The sequence below is a fragment of the Globicephala melas genome, chromosome X, assembly GCF_963455315.2.
Source record: "Globicephala melas chromosome X, mGloMel1.2, whole genome shotgun sequence".
NCBI classification, from domain to species: domain Eukaryota; kingdom Metazoa; phylum Chordata; class Mammalia; order Artiodactyla; family Delphinidae; genus Globicephala; species Globicephala melas.
In genome coordinates, this window is record NC_083335.1 from 72,220,824 (window position 1) to 72,240,921 (window position 20,098).

Genomic DNA, 20,098 nt, shown 5'->3' on the forward strand with positions numbered 1-20,098 from the left:
ATTACTAGTGTGATTGTGAGGCTGTTGGCTTTCAAGGCCACTATGGATCTTGGGAGAGGAGATGGGAATAGGTAAATTAAAATGCCACAATTTCTGTTCTTACCATGGTTCAGCCAGTTGTTTGTTGTTGTTGTGTTTTGGTTTAGAACAAACACTCCCTAGATTACTGCAAGTCTTTGTTTAATTTCCAGAATTCTGGAAATGTTGACTTTAACAAGTTTTGTTTGTGTTCTCATTGCTTTTATAGACAAGCGGTTTTTGGAGTTCCTGTCTCTACCATTCCTGTTGACATCACCCATAACTAAGCTAACACAATATTTTAAAGCAACTATACTCTAATTAAAAAAATCTCATGACATAAAGGTAATTACATGGACTTTTAGACATTTGGAGAGTTATGCTGTACATTGTTTTCACTATTTTTAATCTCTACTGTGAAAAAATGTGCTTTCCAAACAATTAGTATTAATGTTTACTGAAATACAAAGTCAATTACAGGCAACTTTTTAAGCAAATTGCCACTAGATAATAAGTGACTCACAAGAAATCATTTTAACCCAACTCACCATTATTAAGGTGAAAGTCAGGACTGTATATAACTGATACAAAGTCAAATATTTTTTATAATTTTGATCAAGTGAACTTGGCTGCAGGATGCTATAGTATGTCAGAGGCTGCAACAGTACAAAAATGAAGCATTTAATAAAGTATTTATTGAAAAATTACCATGTACATAGCAATATGTAGTGTTGGGACTGGGAAAAGAGGAACTACAAACATGAATGTGAATCGTTCTTGCCTTTAGTGGAACTCATAGTCTAGTGAGGGAGAGAGACAGACTTGTAACAAACGATGGAGGGAGTGAAGTGGAAGAAGTAGAGGGGAGAGAATCCTGACTGTGAAGAGCATTAAATCACTAGTCTTAACTCCACTGTGGTCTTTCATACCTCCATGCCCTTTCAATGTTACTCCATCTGCCCAGCATGTCTTCCACAATTCCCTTACCTTTTCCCTGATGAACCCTCAAAGCCAGCTCCAATTTCACTTCCCTTGCCTCAGGTAGCAGAATTACTTATTCCCTCCTTCGTTTTCTCTTAGCACTTATAAACGACCTTATGAGAGTATATTATTCTGTGACAGTTTAAATGTTTGTCTTACCTACTAGGATGTGAACATCTTATAGGGACTGTGTCATATTTGTTTTAGAACCCTCAGTATCTAGAGTAGTGCTGGGCACATAGTATGCAAAAGAGAGAGAGAAAGGGAGAGAAAGAGATAAACTAGAACTTCCTATCTTCAAAGATCCAAATTGGAACAGTGATTTTATGATGTGGAAGGGCAGATTTTGGACATCCTCCTACTGGAAATGTATGGATAAGAGAGGAATGTAAGCCCAAGAGAAATACAACTTTGACATTATGTTTCAACAGTATAGTTGATGGTGAAGCAACCTACCAAGTCTGGAGATATGAAAATATGTCATATGGACAACTGGTATAGAAATTTACAGTTTATAAACAGCTTTCATATCTGTTTTTCATTTGATATTTACAAAATCCTATGAAATAGGTGCTATCACCATTCTCACTTCACAGGTGAGAAAACTACAGCTCAGAGAGGTAATATAATTTGTCCAAGATCACACAATTAGCCATGGTAGAGTTAGGACTAGCATGTAAGTCTCCTGACTCTCATTCTACTACAGTTGTTGCTGCTTATTATTAAGTGGTTCACACCTCTCTCTTATAACCAACAATAACAATATCTTACATTTATATTATTTTATAATATACCTTCCCCATTTTCTTCTTTGATCCTCACACTGGTCCTCTCAGTAGAAAGATAAAAATATCCCCATTTTCCAGGGGACAAAACAGACTAATAAGTGAGATGACTGCCTAAAGTCACACAGCTCTAGTAAATGATAGAAGGCTGCTCCTGCTTCAGACGTTCAAGTACCAACAGCACCCTATGCTCATGGAGCAACCAGGAAAGTGCCTAAGTCATAAAATGGTTGACATATTATTCACTATAACATATATTGCATTAAATATTTCCTATTCTGAAAGCCTCTAAAATATATTTAAAACTCTTTCTTATGAACCTGAATGGTCACAGTAGTGCAGCTTTGGCTGAGATAGAACAGAGCAGCTGTTGAAAAGAAAACAGTACATAACTGTCTGAGAAAGAAAGTGAAAACAAATAGTGTGTTGGTTAAAATAAGGATAATTAAGACTTATGAGAGTCTAATAACCTCTACAAGCATTCCACTCCCCCTTTCCCTCTTACTCCCATTTTCCTCCAAATACATTTTGAATTTCCTCTTGGAGATCACTGGGGCTAACCAGACTTAAGCTGATGACCTCATGGCTGCAACACTGCAAGCTACCCCTCAGAACTGTCCTGATCATTGAGTGATTTCTTATTTTAGTCTAATGATTTGATTATGAAGAAAGAAAATAGGATATACTCTATTCTACTTATTTTTCAAAGCAGTTGAATTGGAGAGAAGCAAGAAAGATCAAGCCTGGTATTATTAACTGAATGGGATGCTCAAGATATGTTTATTGCTATTAAAGTCATAAAACAGGCACTATTTTTTTTCAATTTACTGTGAGTATCGAATGGCACAGGCACATTTCCCTACAGCTTTGACCAAAAGAATTTTTGGGGTGGGAGTGTATGGCACAGAGAAAGAAAAGAGAATGGTGAAGGACAGAAAAGGGGAGAGGGCAGAAGAAAGCAAAAAAATAAAATAAATAAGAAACTTCATCAATGAGTCTTGACATGTTCTCTGGAACATGTGGAACCCACTAGTGACAGCTGTCATTAGTGGCCAGAGAACATACATGCACTGCACAGTTACTCTAATAAAGACCATCTCTTGTAGTGTGTGATGCAGCGTCCCCACATGAATTTCAACCAATCTTTATCTAGACCTTCTTTATACAGAAAGAAGAAAATAGTAGGTATGTAACCTACAGCTTCCTTGTTTTTCTGAAAGGTTGAGCACTAGAAATGATTTTGTATGGGAGATTGAATCCAGTATAAATTAAGGTGACATTTACCAATGTGGTTTTTATTAGTTTAGACAGCAGAGTGTGTGTAGTACTTTGTTTTAGTTGTTCTGTTGACATAAAACTTTCCTAATGGGATGAGTGCATTGAAAAGGAGCAAGAAAATGAGCCCCAGTTTAAAACCTAGGGATAATGGGTCTTGAAATTAAATCATTTTATGTTTATTATGTTTGAAATCCTAGAAGAATGAATGGATATTAAAAGTTAACGGAGTGTTACTTTCCTATAAACACTTTGTCTAAAACTTCAACATTGATACAGGGGACAAGAATTGAGGCCATTTAATCATGCGAAGATTTGAAATGAAATCCTAAATTTTGAATAACTTAGTTGTGTTTAGCTCCAGCCATGACATGCATCTTATTGAGAATGCATTGAAGATTAAAAGTAAAAAAGGAAAGAAAGAAAAAGCCTATTTTTTTTAGAGGGTAGTGAAAGGACAGGCTGACAAACACACTCTCTTTGCCTGAGGGAAATCCCATTTTTACAAACCACAGAAAATAGGCTATTTCTTATACTTATTTCTTTGCTAAGTGTTACCACCATTCAAGAGCACATGGACAAGTGGATACAGTTGGAGGCTGAGGAAGCAATAAAGCAAGTCTTTATCTCCTTTATGATATAATTGCTGTATGTAATTGATTTAATATAAATGAAAATGATAAGATTCAGATTTTGGATTTTTTCAGTTCACTCTCATGTGAACTTTTTCATTTTGAGAATCAGTAAGTATTTCAAACCCCTTTGCCTCCCAAGCATTGAGAAAGCTTACATTTCATATTTTTCCCTGGGATTTTTGTAACTTCTTTAGCTGATGTGCTTGACACAGGGAATTAAAGGTAGACTATATAAGTTATAACAACCCAAATCTGGGCTGTATAGGTAATGGCATGGCCTTGTTGATTGAGAGCGTGTATGTGAAAGCACTTAGGCAAGCTCTAATTTGAAATGCAAACGTAAATGATTGTTCATATTTTATTACTATTACTAAAGTTTCATAATAGCTTTTATTTTCTTTGCCACTTTTAGAGTAAAATATGATGGGTTGATACAATACTGATTTGGATTTGTTCTCTTTAAAGTTAATTCTGAAAGCGGTGGTACAGTTCAAGCAGTAGAAACCAAGAAAAGAGTTTAGTATTCTTATTATGACTGAACTGTAATCATTTCTCAGTTATCTGGGCCTCACCAAAACTCTCACATAGTAGATAATTTTTTATTGAAATATAGTTGATGTACAGTATTACATAAGTTGCAGGTGTACAATATAGTGAGTTACAATTTTTAAAGGTTATATTTCATTTATAGTTATTATAAAATATTTGCTATATTCCCCATATTGTACAATATATCCTTGTAGTTCATTTTATATATAGTAGTTTTTACCTCTTTATCCCCTACACTTATATTGCCCCCATCCCCTTTCCTCTCCTAGTGGTAACCACTAGTTTGTTTTCTAAATATATCTGTGTGTCTGCTTCTTTTTTGTTATGTTCACTAGTTTATTGTATTTTTTAGATTCCACATATAAGTGACATCATACAGTGTTTGTCTTTCTCTATCTGACTTATTTCACTTAGCATAATAATCTCCAAGTCCATCGATGTTGCTGCAAATGGCAAAATTACATTCTTTTTTATGGCTGAGCAGTATTCCATCATATATATATTTAACCCAGATTTTTGTTTTTTTTTAATCTTGAGTTACATGAGCTGTTTATATATGTTGGATATCAACCTTTATCAGTCATATCATTTGCAAACATTTTCTCCCATTCAATAGGTTGTCTTTTTGTTTGGTCAAGGTTTCCTTTGCTGTGCAAAAGCTTTTAACTTTAATTAGGCCTCATTTATTTATTTTTGCTTTTTATTTCCTTTGCTTTAGGAGACAAATCCAAAAACATATTGCTATGATTTATGTCAAAGAGTGTTCTGCCTATGTTTTCCTCTAGGAGTTTTATGTTTTCTGGTCCTACATTTCGGTCTTTAATTCATTTTGAGTTTAATTTTGTATGTGGTGCTAGAAAATGTTGTATTTTCATTCATTTACTTGTAGCTGTCCAGTTTTCTCAGCACCACTTATTGAAGGGACTGTCTTTTCTCCATTGTATACTCTTGTTTGTTGTAGATTAATTGATCATAAGTGTGTGGGCTTTTTTTTTTTTCTGGGCCATTTTGTTCCGTTGAGCTATGTGTCTGTTTCTGAGCCAGTACTATACTGTTTTGATTATTGTAGCTTTGTAGTATAGTCTGAAGTCAGGGAGCATGATTCTTCCAGCTCTGTTATCAAGTTGTTTGGGCCATTCAGGATCTTTTGTGTTTCCATACAAATTTTTAAATTATTTGTTCTAGTTCTGTGAAAAATGCCCTTAGTATTTTGATAGGGATTGCATTGGGGATTGTATTGAATCTATAGATTGCCCTGGGTAGTATAGTCATTTTAACAATATTAATTCTTCCAATTCAAAAACAAGGTATATCTTTCCATCTGTGTCCTCTTCAGTGTCTTTCATCAGTGTCTTAGAGTTTTCTGAGTACAAGACTTTTACCTCTTTAGGTAGATTTATTCCTAGGTATTTTATTCTTTTTGATGTGATGGTAAATGGGATTGTTTCCTTAATTTCTCTTTCTAATAGTTTGTTGTTAGTGTAGAAATGCAACAGATTTCTTTATATTAGTTTTGTATCCTGCAACCTTACCAAATTCGTTTATGAGCTCTAGTAGTTTTCTGGTGGCAGTTTTAGGATTTTCTTTGTGCAGTGTCAGGGCATCTCAAAATAGTAACAGTTTTACTCCTTCCTTTCCAATTTGGATTCCTTTTATTTATTTTTCTTGTCTGATTGTTGTGGCTAGGACTTCCAATTATATGTTAAATAAAAGCGGTGAGAGCAGGCAGGCACCCTTTTCTTGTTCCTCATCTTAAAGGAAATGCTTTCAGCTTTTCACTGTTGAGTATGATATTAGCTGTGGGTTTTTCATATATGGCTTTTATTATGTTGAGGTAGGTTCCATCTATTCCCACTTTCTGGAGAGTTTTTATCATAGATGGATATCAAATTTTAACAAAAGTATTTTCTGCATTTATTGAGATGATCATATGATTTTTATTCTTCAGTTTGTTAATGATGTGTATCACATTGATTGATTTTTGGATATTGAAAAATCTTTGCATCCCTGGTATGAATCCCACTTGATCATGGTGTATGATACTTTTAATGTATTGCTGGATTTTGTTTGCTAATATTTTGTTGAGGATTTTTGCATCTATGTTCATCAGTGATATTGATCTCTAATTTTCTTTTTTTGTGATATCTTTTTCTGGTTTTGGTATCAGGGTGATGCTGACCTCTTAGAATGAGGTCAGGTGTGTTCTTTCCTCTGTAAATTTTGGAATACTTTGAGAAAGATAGGAGTTAACTCTTCTCTAAATGTTTGGTAGAATTCATCTGTGAAGCCATCTGATCATGGACTTTTATTGGTTGGGAGGTTTTTTGATTATTGATTCAATTTCATTACTGGCAATTGGTCTGTTCATATTTTCTATTTCTTCCTGGTTCAGTCTTGGGAGACTGTACCTTTCTAAGAATTTATCCATTTCTTCTAGGTTGTCCATTTTATTGGCATATAGTTATTCATAGTAATCTCTTATGATCATTTGTATTCCTGTGGGTATTTCTGTATTTGATATGGGTATTTTCTTTGAGGATACCTATTATGAAAAACCTGCTAGAAGGGAAAGGAATGGGCAGCTGTCTAATTAGGTATCCCTAAGTGTCTCTCGAAACATGCCTTCCCAGATCACAGTTTGAGATTTAACTGCTCTACAAATAAGAAAGTGGCTTAGTCACATGTAGATAATTGAGAATTAACTATTCTGTTCTTGATTTGGCTACTGCTTGATGGCTCTGTTCTACATGGTTATTGGACTTTTTTGAACATTTCCAATGATTTTGGCTCAGTAGACATGGTCAGATGTTTCTGTCTCCATACAGGGTGTTGTTTAGCAGATTTTGGAGAAGATGAAGTGGGGTTTGTAGTAGAACCTGATGGATATTGGAAAATTACTCTGTGCAAATGCAAAATGAACGAATCATATTTTGTAATAAAAGGATGGGGGAGGGGTGGAGGAAGAAAGTGGACTGAGCAGACTGAATGGTAAGGTGAAGATTCTTTTTCCCTTGGTGGAAATTCCTTGTCACTCTTGACAGCTTTTGCCTGCATTTGTTTTTCTGTTTTTTTAGCTTCAAAGGCAAGTTTTCAATCATTTGTTTATTATATTCTTAAGAAAATTATAGGCAAGCTCTGTACCTATAACACACAGCCAACTGATGACAAATCTCTCAACTTCTTAAAACAAATTATATCCAGTCCTTTAATTTCTTCTGATGAATGTGATTTTCCAAAATATGTCAGTATTTGTGATTTTTTAAATCAATAACAATGAAAGATAAAAACTCTTTACAATACCTGTCGTAAGTAACAGCTAGAACATCGTCTTTGAAAGTTTTCCCCCCAGTCACCTTCCTTTTTCAGTAAAAGTAACTATTTTCCTTTAGCCATCTTCACCAGTAATATTAAGCATGAGGCATTAATTAAGGCACAATATCATATTAATCTTCATATATCTATAACATTAAAAATTCTTTCCTACCCAGTAAATTGTTACTCTTTCCTTTAAGACTCAACTCATATTGTCCCTATACTTTTTAACAGTTAATCATTTGTCACAGGTTATAATTATGAATTATATAAGTATTTGATTATTGTCTATCTCCACTCCCACCACCACCACTATAAGCACTATGAGATCAGAATCCTTGTCTGTTTTTACACCCTACCAGATAACATGTCTCTTGGTACATAGCACTAAGTAGATGTTAATTAATTAATTAGTCAGAAAATTACTCCAAATATTATATCTTTCTTGAATTCTTCATAATCCCTTCAACCACCACCCTCATCTCCCACCCTGCAGTTAGAATCGAACATTCCCTCTTCTGTATGTAAATGGAAATTTTCAAGTAACTTGAAGGACCAACCATGCATCCATATTTGCCTGGGAATTCCCCAGTTCATGCCTATTGTTCTGACGTAATTATTAGTAATGATCCTTCATTCTCAAAATTGTCCCCACTTGAACTAAAATTGATATGATCACCCTCTATAGAATTGTGTTTCAGCATTCCCTAGGGCCATTTCTAGTCATTTTTAAAATTAGTTTGAGAGTTCTTTGAGGACAGGATCAGTTCTGATCTCTCCTTCTAGACCCAGGGCTTATCACAGTTTCTGGCACTCAGCGATTGTTCTTTTGAATGAAAAGACTTTCCTGCTATCTTTGCCTCAAGAAGTTTGCATTGTAAAACAACACAAAACAAACACAAAAAAACACATGATACTTACACACCTACGTAGGTTTTAGGACAGACAACCAGCATTTCTCTTAAAAACTTGCTTAAGGCTTTAAAAAGTAAATCAAAGTTTATGTCTGCCAAGTCATTTATTTATCTTCTATCTTAGGTTATTGAGTAAGAAACTTTCACAGTAATAACTAGACATTTGGTCTGCTAGCTAAGAGCAGTCAAACTTATCTTTTACAGGTACCTGTCATTTGCCAGGAAAATATACATTTAGTCTTATAAACAGTTCTTGTTAAGTGACTTTGGAGCTTTGAATAAATGCAAGAGGAAAGTTTTCAATTTCCTGTGTGCACTAGAAATTATTTTCAAGAGAATAAAATGTAAGTCAGTAGTAAATATGGAACTTATAAAGGAAATAGGATTTAAAATTTATATAACAAAGATTAATGGAGAAGTGACAGTGAAATGGGTGTCTATGTGTCTATTCATTAAGGGAAAAATTTGAAGTAACAAGTGGTGATATAATCATTAGAGAAGTCATATGCTGCCTGAATGTCAGGTCTGAGATGTCAATTCTGTGTGCATATGTTGTTTCCAAACGTGACTTTCCTAAGATAAGTATGCAGTTATCTATATTATTCTTAGATAAAACTACTGATGAATTTTCTTCTTGTTTAAATGAATAGAATTAAAGTGTAACTGGAAAACCCTAGTACACTAATTACATAGATAGTCTGGTTTTAGATTAGTGAGCACAGCTGCTATCTGAAGAGCTTATCAATGCTCACAGGTCTATAGTCTTGCCTCACTGTCAATCTTCTCTTTTTTTAAACCAAACTTCTGGTGGTGTCTGTTGTACCCTTTACATATATTGAGAGCCTACTATGTTCTGTTCACTTTTCTAAGCACTCTCCTTACTCATTTTATGTAATCCTTGTTCTGTGAGGTAACTATCCGTATCCTCATTTCATATATGAGGAAACCGAGGCTCAAAGTAAAGGAAACACCTTGGACAGGTTAGAACTCAAACCTGAGGGGACAGATGATGTAGGTGAAAGGAGTTTAGAAATAAAATGCCCCTATTTCTCTTCTGTAATTAATGTTCTTTTCAAATATTCTAGTTTCTCATGCAAATTGAGTTGATTTTCTCCTTTTTACAATATAATAAATACAATTACAGTAGATAAAAGAGGCTGCAGATACAATTCATGAGTGTGCACACACCTTTTTTTCTTGTCTGGAGCACACGTCTCTATTCGTGACTCTTATAGCCAGCTTCAATTGCTTTAAAGCAATTTTAATGGTTTACCAGTCTCCCCAGTAGATGGGGACCCTGATATTTTGCAAAAAGTAATGCTGGAGAAGTTGTCCTCTTCAGGAGTGGAGTTCAGCTTTAGCTAGAAGAATATGGTGTGGTATTCGGAGAATTTACCTGGCAGAAAGTAAAAAAGAGTTCTTAAAAGATGTGTATGTTTCTGCACCCTGTTGAAATGCCATGTTTCTCTTCCTTCGTTTTTGTGATAAGCAGTTAACTTTAGATATGACTTTTGTGTGTGGGGGGGAATTAAACCACTATGACCATCACTGAAAATTTTGTGTCTAGATTTAGTAGAGAATTAGAGACACTTAGATGGCTCTGTAGTGCAATGGATAGTGCATCGGACTTCTCGAGACTCTATTTTTTTAATGTGAGTCCAATCATTTTTTATTGAATTATAGTTGATGTGCAATATTATGTTAGCTTCAGGTTTACAACGTAATGATTTGACATTTAAATACATTACAAAATTATCACCCCAAAATTCTAATAACCATCTGTCACCATACAAAATTATTACGACATTATTGACTATATATTCCTTATGCTGTGTATTGGATCCCTGTGACATTTATTTTATTATTGGAAGTCTGTACTTCTTAATCCTCTTCACCTATTTCACCCAACCCCTCACCCTCACCACCCAGCCCCAGCCAGCAACCACGAGCTTGTTCTCTGTATCTATTGGTCTGTTTCTGTTTTGTTATGTTTATTCATTTGATTTGTTTTTTAGATCCCACATATAAGTGAAATTTACAGTATTTGTCTTTCTTTGTCTGACTTATTTCACTTAACATAATACCTTCTAAGGAATTCCCTGGAGGTCCAGTGGTTAGGACTCCATGCTTTCACTGCCAAGGACCCAGGTTTGATACCTGGTCAGGAAACTAAAAACAAACAAAAAACAACAACAAAAATAATACCTTCTAGGTTCATTCATGTTGTCTCAAAAGGCAAGATTTCATTAATTTTTATAGCTGAATAATATTCTGTGTGTGTGTGTGTGTGCGTGTATACACAAATATATCTCACACCTCTTTTATCCATTCATCTATTGATAGACACTTAAGTTGTTTTCATAGCTTGGTTGCTGTAAATAATGTTGCAATGAACATAAGGGTGCATATATCTTTTTGAATTGGTGTTTTTGCTTACTTTGTGTAAATATCCAGAAGTGGAAATGCTGGTAGTTCTATTTTTAATTTTTTGGGGAACCTCCATGCTATTTTCCATATTGGCTGTGCCAAGTTACATTCTCACCAACAGTGCAGGAGTATTCCCTTTTCTTCACATCCTCACCAGCACTAGTTAGTTGTTGTCTTTTTGATGATAGCCATCCTGATAGGTGTGAGGTGATAGGTGTGAGGTGATATTGTGGTTTTGATGCATTTTGTTGATGATTAATGAAGTTAGGGATCTTTTCATATCTCTGACCAGTTTTTAATCAGAAAGTTTGGGGCTTTTTGTTATTGAGTTGTATGAGTTCTTTATATATTTTGAATATTAAGCCCTTATCTAACATGTCATTTGCAAATATCTTCTCTGATTCAGTAGGTTGCTTTTCTTTTGTTGATAGTGCACAAGCACTTTTTAGTTTGATGTAGTCTCATTTGTTTATTTTTTTCTTTTGTTGCCCTTGCCTGAGGACACAGATCCAAAAAATGTTGCTAAGACTGTTGTCAAAAAGCATACTGCTTATGTTTTCTTCTAGGTGTTCTATGGTTTCAAGTCTTACACTTAAATCTTTAATCCATTTTGAATTTATTTTTGTATATGGTGTAAGAAATTAGTCCAGTTTGATTCTTTTACATGCAGGTGTCCAGTTTTCCCAACACCATTTATTGAAGAGGCTGTCTTTTCCCTATTGTATATTCTTGTCTCCTTTGTCATAAATTAATTGACCCAATAGACTTTGGTTTATTCTTTGGCTCTCTATTCTCTCCCATTGATCTATGTGTCTGTTTTTGTACCAATACCACACTATTTTAATTACTATAAATTTTTAGTAAAGTTTTAAGTCAAGGAGCATAATACATCCAGCTTTGTTCTTTTTTCTCAAAATTGCTTTGGCTATTCAGTGCCTTTTTTGGTTCCATATAAATTTTAGAATTATTTATTCTAGTTCTGTGAAAACTACCATTAATGTTTTGATAGGGATTGCATTGAATCTGTAGATTGCTTTGTGTAGTATGGAAATTTTAACAATATTAATTTTTCCAATCCATGAGCAAGGTATATCTTTCATTTGTTTGTGTTGTTTTCAATTTCTTTCATCAGTATCTTATCCTGTTCAGAATACAGGTCTTTCACTGCCCTGGTTAAATTTATTTCTAGGTATTTGATTCTTTTTGATGCAATTGTAAATGGGATTGTTTTGTTAATTTCTCTTTCTGATAGATGGTTTTTAGTGTATAGAAACATTAGAGATTTCTGTATATTAATTTTGTATCCTGCAACTTTATCTCATTTGTCAGTTCTAATAGCTTTTTTGGTGGAGTCTTCAGGGTTTCTATATATAGTATAATGTCATCTGCAAGAGGTTTTACTTCTTTCTTTCCAATTTGGATTACTTTTATTTCTTTTTCTTATATGATTGCTGTGGCTAGAGCTTCCAATACTGTGTTGAATAAAAGTGGTGAGAGTAGGCCAACTTGTCTTGTTCCTGATCTTAGAGGAAATGCTTTCTGGTTTTCACAATTGAGTATAATGTTGGTTGTTGGGGTATATATGGCCTTTATTATGTTGAGGTATCTTAACTCTATACCCACTTTCTGGAGAGTTTTTATCATAAACAGATGTTAAATTTTGTCAAAAGCTTTTTATGCATCAATTGAAGTGATCATATGATTTTTATTCTTCAATTTGTTAATGTGGTATATCACATTGATTAATTTGCAGATATTGAAAAATCCTTGCATCCCTGGGATAAATCCCACTGGATCATGGTGTGTGAACCTTTTAGCTTACTGTTGAATTTAGTTTGCTAATATTTTGTTGAGTGTTTTTGCATTTATGTTTATCAGTGATTTTGGCCTGTAATTTTCTTTTTTATGTTGTCTTTGTCTAGTTTTGTTATCAGGGTAATGCTGGCTTGGAAGCAGCATTGAAAGCATTCCCTCCTCTTCAACTTTCTGGAATAGTCTGAGAAGGAGAGGCAGTAACTCTTTTAAAAATGTTTACCTGTGAAGCCATCTTATGCTGGACTTTTGTTTGATGGGAGGTTTTTAATTACAGATTTAATTTCATTACTGGCAATTGGTCTGTTCATATTTTTATTTATTCCTGATTCAGTCTTGAGAAACTGTGTTTCTAGGAATTTATCCATTTCTTTCAGGTTGTCCACTTTTTGGCATATAATTTTTTGTAGAAATTTCTTATAATTCTTTGTATTTCTGTGCTGTCAGTTGTAACATCTTTTTCACTTCTGATTTTATTTATTTAGGCCCTCTCTGTCTCTTTTGTTTGATGAGTCTGGCTAAAGTTTTATCAATTTTGTATATCTTTTCAAAGAACCAGGCCTTACTTTCATTGATTTTTCCATTGTTTTTTAGTCTGTATTTCATTTATTTCTGCTCTAATCTTTATTATTCATTTCTTTCTACTAACTCTGGGTTTTGTTTCTTCTTAATTTTCTAGTTCCTTTAGTTTAGATTCTTTACTTGAGACTTTTCTTGTTTCCTGAGGCAGGCTTGCATCACTATAAACTTCCCTCTTACAACTGCTTTGCTTCAGTCCCATAGATATTTGTATCATTGTGTTTACATTTTTATCTCAAAATATTTTTTATTTTCTATTTGATTTCTTCAATGACCTATTGGTCATTTAGTAACATGCTGTCTAGACTCCATGTGTTCAATTATTTTCTTTTAGTTGTTTATGTTGTAGTAAATTTTATAGTCTCATATCATTGTGGTCTGAAAAGATGCTTGGTAATATTTCAAGAGTCCAATCATTATAAGCAGAAAAATATAATGTCAGACAACTGTAGTTTCTTAGGAAGAAAACACTGTGTTCTAAAATACTTTTTCATAAGTTTACTAAACATGATTATGGTATGTGTGTTTATTTGTAGGAACTGGTAACATCTAAACATAACAAACCAAACAGGCAAACCCTTGTGCCATCACTACCACCCCATTTTACACAAAGGGAGGCCAATGTACATGGATTCCAAGAAGGCTAAAAAGAAAAAGAGCTGATTAGACCTCAGATTGCCCACTAAACGGGATGACGGCCACAGCTGCAGTGGAAACACCAAAAATGAAGAAGAATGCCTCCAAGGAAGAGAAGCAGCAGCCTAAGCAAGAGAACACAGAGCAGCATAATGCTGATTCTGAAGAGTTGAACTCTGAGAGTGACCCTGAACAGATGAGCCTTAAAAGCAGCAGTAATGACAACAGCTGCCAACCTGGAGATGTTCAGTTGAAGAAAAAGGATATTCCCTCTAAGCCACACCGCCAGCTTTGTAGATCACCCTGCCTAGATCATCCAAGCTTCTCCCAGAGTAGCATTCTACAGGATGGGAAGCTTGACTTGGAAAAAGAATACCAAACCAAGATGGATTTTGCTTTAAAGCTGGGCTATGCAGAGGAACAGATTCAATTAGTACTGAATAAGCTGGGTCCAGAATCGCTTATTAATGATGTACTGGCAGAACTTGTCAGACTTGGAAACAAAGGTGATTTGGAAGGGCAAGTCAACTTGAGTTTGTTAGTGCCTCGGGGTCCCAGCTCCAGAGAAGTTGCAAGCCCTGAACTGTCTCTTGAAGATGAAATAGACAACAGTGACAATTTGAGACCAGTTGTCATAGATGGAAGTAATGTGGCAATGAGGTAAGACTGGTATATTTTCTTTCTCTTTCTTTAAAACTGCCCTGTATGCAGACATTGCTTAGCAGACTATCTAGAGGTACATTTCAATATACAGTTCTATATAATCTTCATAGCAACTTTATTTTACAGATGAGAAAACTAGAGCTCGGCAAGGTTAAATGACTTCCTTGCGAACACTTGATATAGGTAATATGTAGCAAAGTGAGGATTTAAGTTTTCTGGCTTCAGATGAATGAAATGAAATTAACATTTGTAATCTATTTTGTGCCAAGTACTTTGCATATATGATTTAACTTGCAGGTGAGCCAACTCAAGTTCAGAGGTTAAGTAACCGCCAAGGTTACACAAGTAATAAATGGCAGTTTGTATTAAAATCTGAATCTGACTCCAATGCTCCTTCTGCAATATCATGCAACAGTATGTGGCTATTAATGTTATTAAGAATATTTGACATTGGGCTTCTCTGGTGGTGCAGTGGTTGAGAGTCCGCCTGCTGAAGCAGTGGACGCGGGTTCATGCCCCGGTCAGGGAGGATCCCACATGCCGCAGAGCAGCTGGGCCCGTGGGCCATGGCCGCTGAGCCTGTGAGTCCAGAGCCTGTGCTCTGCGGCGGGAGAGGCCACAGCAGTGAGAGGCCTGTGTACCGCAAGAAAAAAAAAAGAATATTTGACACGGTTTCTATTTTTTTTAACATCTATATTGGAGCATAACTGTTTTACAATGGTGTGTTAATTTCTGCTTTATAAAAAAGTGAATCAATTATACATATACATATGTTCCCATATCTCTTCCTTTTTTTTTAATAGTTATCTTTTATTTATTTATTTTTGGCTGTGTTGGGTCTTCGTTTCTGTGCGAGGGCTTTCTCTAGTTGTGGCAAGCGGGGGCCACTCTTCATCGTGGTGCATGGGCCTCTTCACTATCGTGGCCTCTAATGTTGCAAAGCACAGGCTCCAGACGTGCAGGCTCAGTAGTTGAGCTCACGGGTCTAGTTGCTCTGTGGCATGTGGGATCTTCCAAAACCAGGGCTCGAACCCGTGTCACCTGCATTAGCAGGCAGATTCTCAACCACTGCTCCACCAGGGAAGCCAATCTCTTCCCTCTTGTGTCTCCCTCCCTTCCACACTCCTTATCCCACCCCTCTAGGTGGTCACAAAGCACCGAGCTGATCTCCCTGTGCTATGCAGCTGCTTCCCACTAGCTATCTATTTTATGTTTGGTAGTGTATATATGTCCATGCCACTCACTCACTTTGTCACATCTTACCCTTCCCCCTCCTCTTATCCTCAAGTCCATTCTCTAGTAGGTCTGTGTCCTTATTCCCATCTTACCCTTAGGTTCTTTGTGACATTTTTTTTCTTAGACACCATATATATGTGTTAGCATAAGGTATTTGTTTTCTCTTTCTCACTTACTTCACTCTATGACAGACTCTAGGTTCATCCACCTCACTACAAATAACTCAATTTCATTTCTTTTTATGGATGAGTAATATTCCATTGTATATATGAGCCACATCTTTATTCATTCATCTGTTGATGGACACTTAGGTTAATTCCATGTCCTGGCTGTTGTAAATAGAGCTGCAATGAACATTTAGGTACATGACTCGCTTTGAATTATGGATTTCTCAGGGTGTATGCCCAGTAGTGGGATTGCTAGGTCATATGGTAGTTCTATTTTTACATTTTCAAGGAACTTCCATACTGTTCTCCATAGTGGCTGTATCTATTTACATTCCAACCAACAGTGTAAGAATGTTCCCTTTTCTCCACACCCTCTCCAGCATTTATTGTTTCTAGATTTTTTGGTGATGCCCATTCTGACTGGTGTGAGATGATATCTCATTGTAGTTTTGACTCACATTTCTCTAATGATTAATGATGCTGAGCATTCTTTCATGTGTTGCTGGCAATCTGTATATCTTCTTTGGAGAAATGTCTATTTAGGTCTTCTGCCCATTTTGGATTGGATTGTTTGGTTTTTGTTATTCAGCTGTATGAGCTGCTTGTAAATTGTGGATATTAATCCTTTGTCAGTTGCTTCATTAGCAAATACTTTCTCCCATTCAGAGGGTTTTCTTTTGGTCTTGTTTATGGTTTCCTTTGCTGGCCAAAAGCTTTGAAGTTTCATTAGGTCCCATTTGTTTATTTTTGTTTTTATTTCCATTTCTCTAGGAGGTGGGTCAAAAAGGATCTTGCTGTGATTTATGTCATAGAGTGTTTTGCCTATGTTTTCTTCTAAGAGTTTGATGGTGTCTGGCCTTACATTTAGGTCTTCAATCCATTTTGAGTTTATTTTTATGTATGGTGTTAGGGAGTGTTCTAATTTCATTCTTTTACATGTCCAGTTTGCCCAGCACCACTTATTGAAGAGGTTGTCTTTTCTACACTGTATATTCTTGCCTCCTTTATCAAAGATAAGGTGACCATATGTGCATGGGTTTATCTCTGGGCTTTCTATCCTGTTCCATTGATCTATATTTCTGTTTTTGTGCCAGTCCCATACTGCCTTGATTACTGTAGCTTTGTAGTATAGTCTGAAGTCAGGGAGCCTGATTCCTCCAGCTCCATTTTTCGTTCTCAAGATTGCTTTGGCTATTAGGGGTCTTTTGTGTTTCCATGAAAATAGTGAAATATTTGCTTCTAGTTCTGTGAAAAATGCCAGTGGTAGTTTGATAGGGATTGCATTGAATCTGTAGATTGCTTTGGGTAGTAGAGTCATTTTCACAATGTTGATTCTTCCAGTCCAAGAACATGGTATATCTCTGCATCTAGTTGTATCAACTTTAATTTTTTTCAGCAGTGTCTTATAATTTTCTGCATACAGGTCTTTTGTCTCCTTAGGTAAGTTTATTCCTAGATATCTTATTCTTTTTTGAAATGGTAAATGGGAGTGTTTTCTTAATTTCACTTTCAGATTTTTCATCATTAGTGTATAGGAATGCCAGAGATTTCTGTGCATTAATTTTGTATCCTGCTACTTTACCAAATTCATTGATTAGATCTAGTAGTTTTCTGGTAGCTCCTTTACGATTCTCTATGTATAGTATCATGTCATCTGCAAACAGTGACATCTTTAATTCTTCTCTTTTGATTTGGATTCCTTTTATTTCTTTTACTTCTCGGATTGTTGTAGCTAAAACTTCCAAAGCTATGTTGAATAAGAATGTGAGAGTGGGCAACCTTGTCTTGTTCATTATCTTATTGGAAATGGTTTCAGCTTTTCACCATTGAGGATGATGTTGACTGTGGGTTTGTCATATGTGACCTTTATTATGTTGAGGTAAGTTCCCTCTATGCCCACTTTCTGCAGGGTTTTTATCAAAAATGGGTGTTGAATTTTGTCGAAAGCTTTCTCTGCATCTGTTGAGAGGATCATATGGTTTTTCTTCTTCAATTTGTTAATGTGGTATATCACGTTGATTGATTTGCGTATATTGAAGAATCCTTGCATTCCTGGACGAAACCCCACTTTCTCATGGTGTATGATCCTTTTAATGTGCTGTTGGATTCTGTTTGCTAGTATTTTGTTGAGGATTTTTGCATCTATATTCATCAGTGATATTGGCCTGTAGTTTTCTTTCTTTGTGACATCTTTGTCTGGTTTTGGTATCAGGGTGATGGTGGCCTCGTAGAATGATTTTGGGAGTGTTCTTCCCTCTGCTATATTTTGGAAGAGTTTGAGCAGGATAGGTCTTATCTGTTCTCTAAATGTTTGATAGAATTTGCCTGTGAAGCCATCTGATCCTGGGCTTTTGTTTGTTGGAAGATTTTTAATCATGGTTGCAATTTCAGTGCTTGTGATTGGTCTGTTCGTATTTTCTGTTTCTTCCTGGTTAAGTCTCGGCAGGTGGTGCATTTCTAGGAATTTTTCCATGTCTTCCAGGTTGTCCATTTTATTGGCATAGAGTTGCTTGTAGTAATCTTTCATGATTCTTTGTATTTCTGCAGTGTCAGTTGTTACTTCTTTTTCATTTCTAATTCTATTGATTTGAGTCTTCTCCCTTTTTTTTTTTTGATAAGTCTGGCTAATGGTTTATCAGTTTTGTTTATTTTCTCAAAGAACCAGGTTTTAGTTTCATTGATCTTTGCTATCGGTTCCTTCATGTATTTCTGATCTGATCTTTATGATTTCTTTCCTTCTGCTAACTTTGGGGTTTTTTTTTTGTTTGTTTTTCTTTCTCTAATTGCTTTAGGTGCAAAGTTAGGTTGTTTATTTGAGCTGTTTCCTGTTTCTTGCGGTAGGATTTTATTTCTATAAACTTCCCTCTTTGAACTGTTTTTGCTGCATCCCATATGTTTTGGATCATCATGTCTCCATTGTCATTTGTTTCTAGGTATTTTTTGATTTCTTCAGTGATCACTTGGTTATTAAGTAGTGTATTGTTTAGCCTCCATGTGTTTGTATTTTTTACAGATCTTTTCCTGTAATTGATATCTAATCTCATAGCATTGTGGTCAGAAAAGATAATTGATATGATTTCAATTTTCTTAAATTTACCAAGACCTGATTTGTGACCCAAGATATGATCTAACCTGGAGAATGTTCCCTGAGCACTTGAGAAAAATGTGTATTCTGTTGTTTTTGGATGGAATGTCTGACAAATATCAATTAAGTCCATCTTGTTTAATCATTTACAGCTTGTTTTTCCTTATTTGATTTCATTTTGGATGATCTGTCCATTGGTGAATGTGGGGTGTTAAGGTCCCCTACTATGATTGTGTTACTGTCGATTTCCCCTTTCATGACTGTTAGTATTTGCCTTATGTACTGAGGTGCTCCTATGTTGGGTGCATAAATATTTACAATTGTGATATCTTCTTGGTTTTATCCCTTGATCATTATGTAGTGTCCTTCTTTGTCTCTTGTAATAGTCTTTATTTTAAAGTCTATTTTGTCTGATATGAGAATTGTTACTGCAGCTTTCTTTTGATTTCCATTTGCATGGAATATCTTTTTCCATCCCCTCAATTTCACCCTCTGTGTGTCCTTAGGTCTGAAGTGGGTCTCCTATAGAACATAGGAGAGGCATATATATGGGTCTTGTTTTTGTATCCATTCAGCCAGTCTGTGTCTTTTGGTGGGAGCGTTTAATCCATTTACATTTAAGGTAATTATTGATATGTATGTTCCTATTCCTATATTCTTAATTGTTTTGGGTTTGTTATTGTAGGTATTTTCTTTCTCCTGTGTTTCTTGCCTAGAGAAGGTCCTTTAGCATTTGTTGTAAAGCTGGTTTGATGTTGCTGAATTCTCTCAGGTTTTGCTTGTCTGTAAAGCTTTTAATTTCTCCATCAAATCTGAATGAGATCTTTGGTGGGTAGAGTAATCTAAGTTGTATGTTTTTCTCCTTCATCACTTTAAATATGTCCTGCCACTCCCTTCTGGCTTGCAGAGTTTCTGCTGAAAGTTCAGCTGTTAACCTTATGGGGATTCCCTTGTGTGTTATTTGTTGTTTTTCCCTTGCTGCTTTTAATATGCTTTCTTTGTATTTAATTTTTGACAGTTTGAT

The 20,098-nt window shown here is 35.3% G+C and overlaps 1 protein-coding gene across 2 annotated transcripts in view; it reads left to right on the forward strand.

Moving 5' to 3' along the window:
* ZC3H12B (zinc finger CCCH-type containing 12B) overlaps window positions 1-20,098 on the forward strand; it is a 167,199-nt gene that overhangs the window by 121,126 nt on the left and 25,975 nt on the right. For both annotated transcript variants that reach the window (XM_060292887.1, XM_060292886.1), the window contains one exon: window positions 13,824-14,583. In XM_060292887.1, the coding sequence (XP_060148870.1) occupies window positions 13,979-14,583 (605 nt within the window). In that variant the 5' untranslated portion in view covers window positions 13,824-13,978. The remainder of the gene's footprint in view (window positions 1-13,823; window positions 14,584-20,098) is intronic.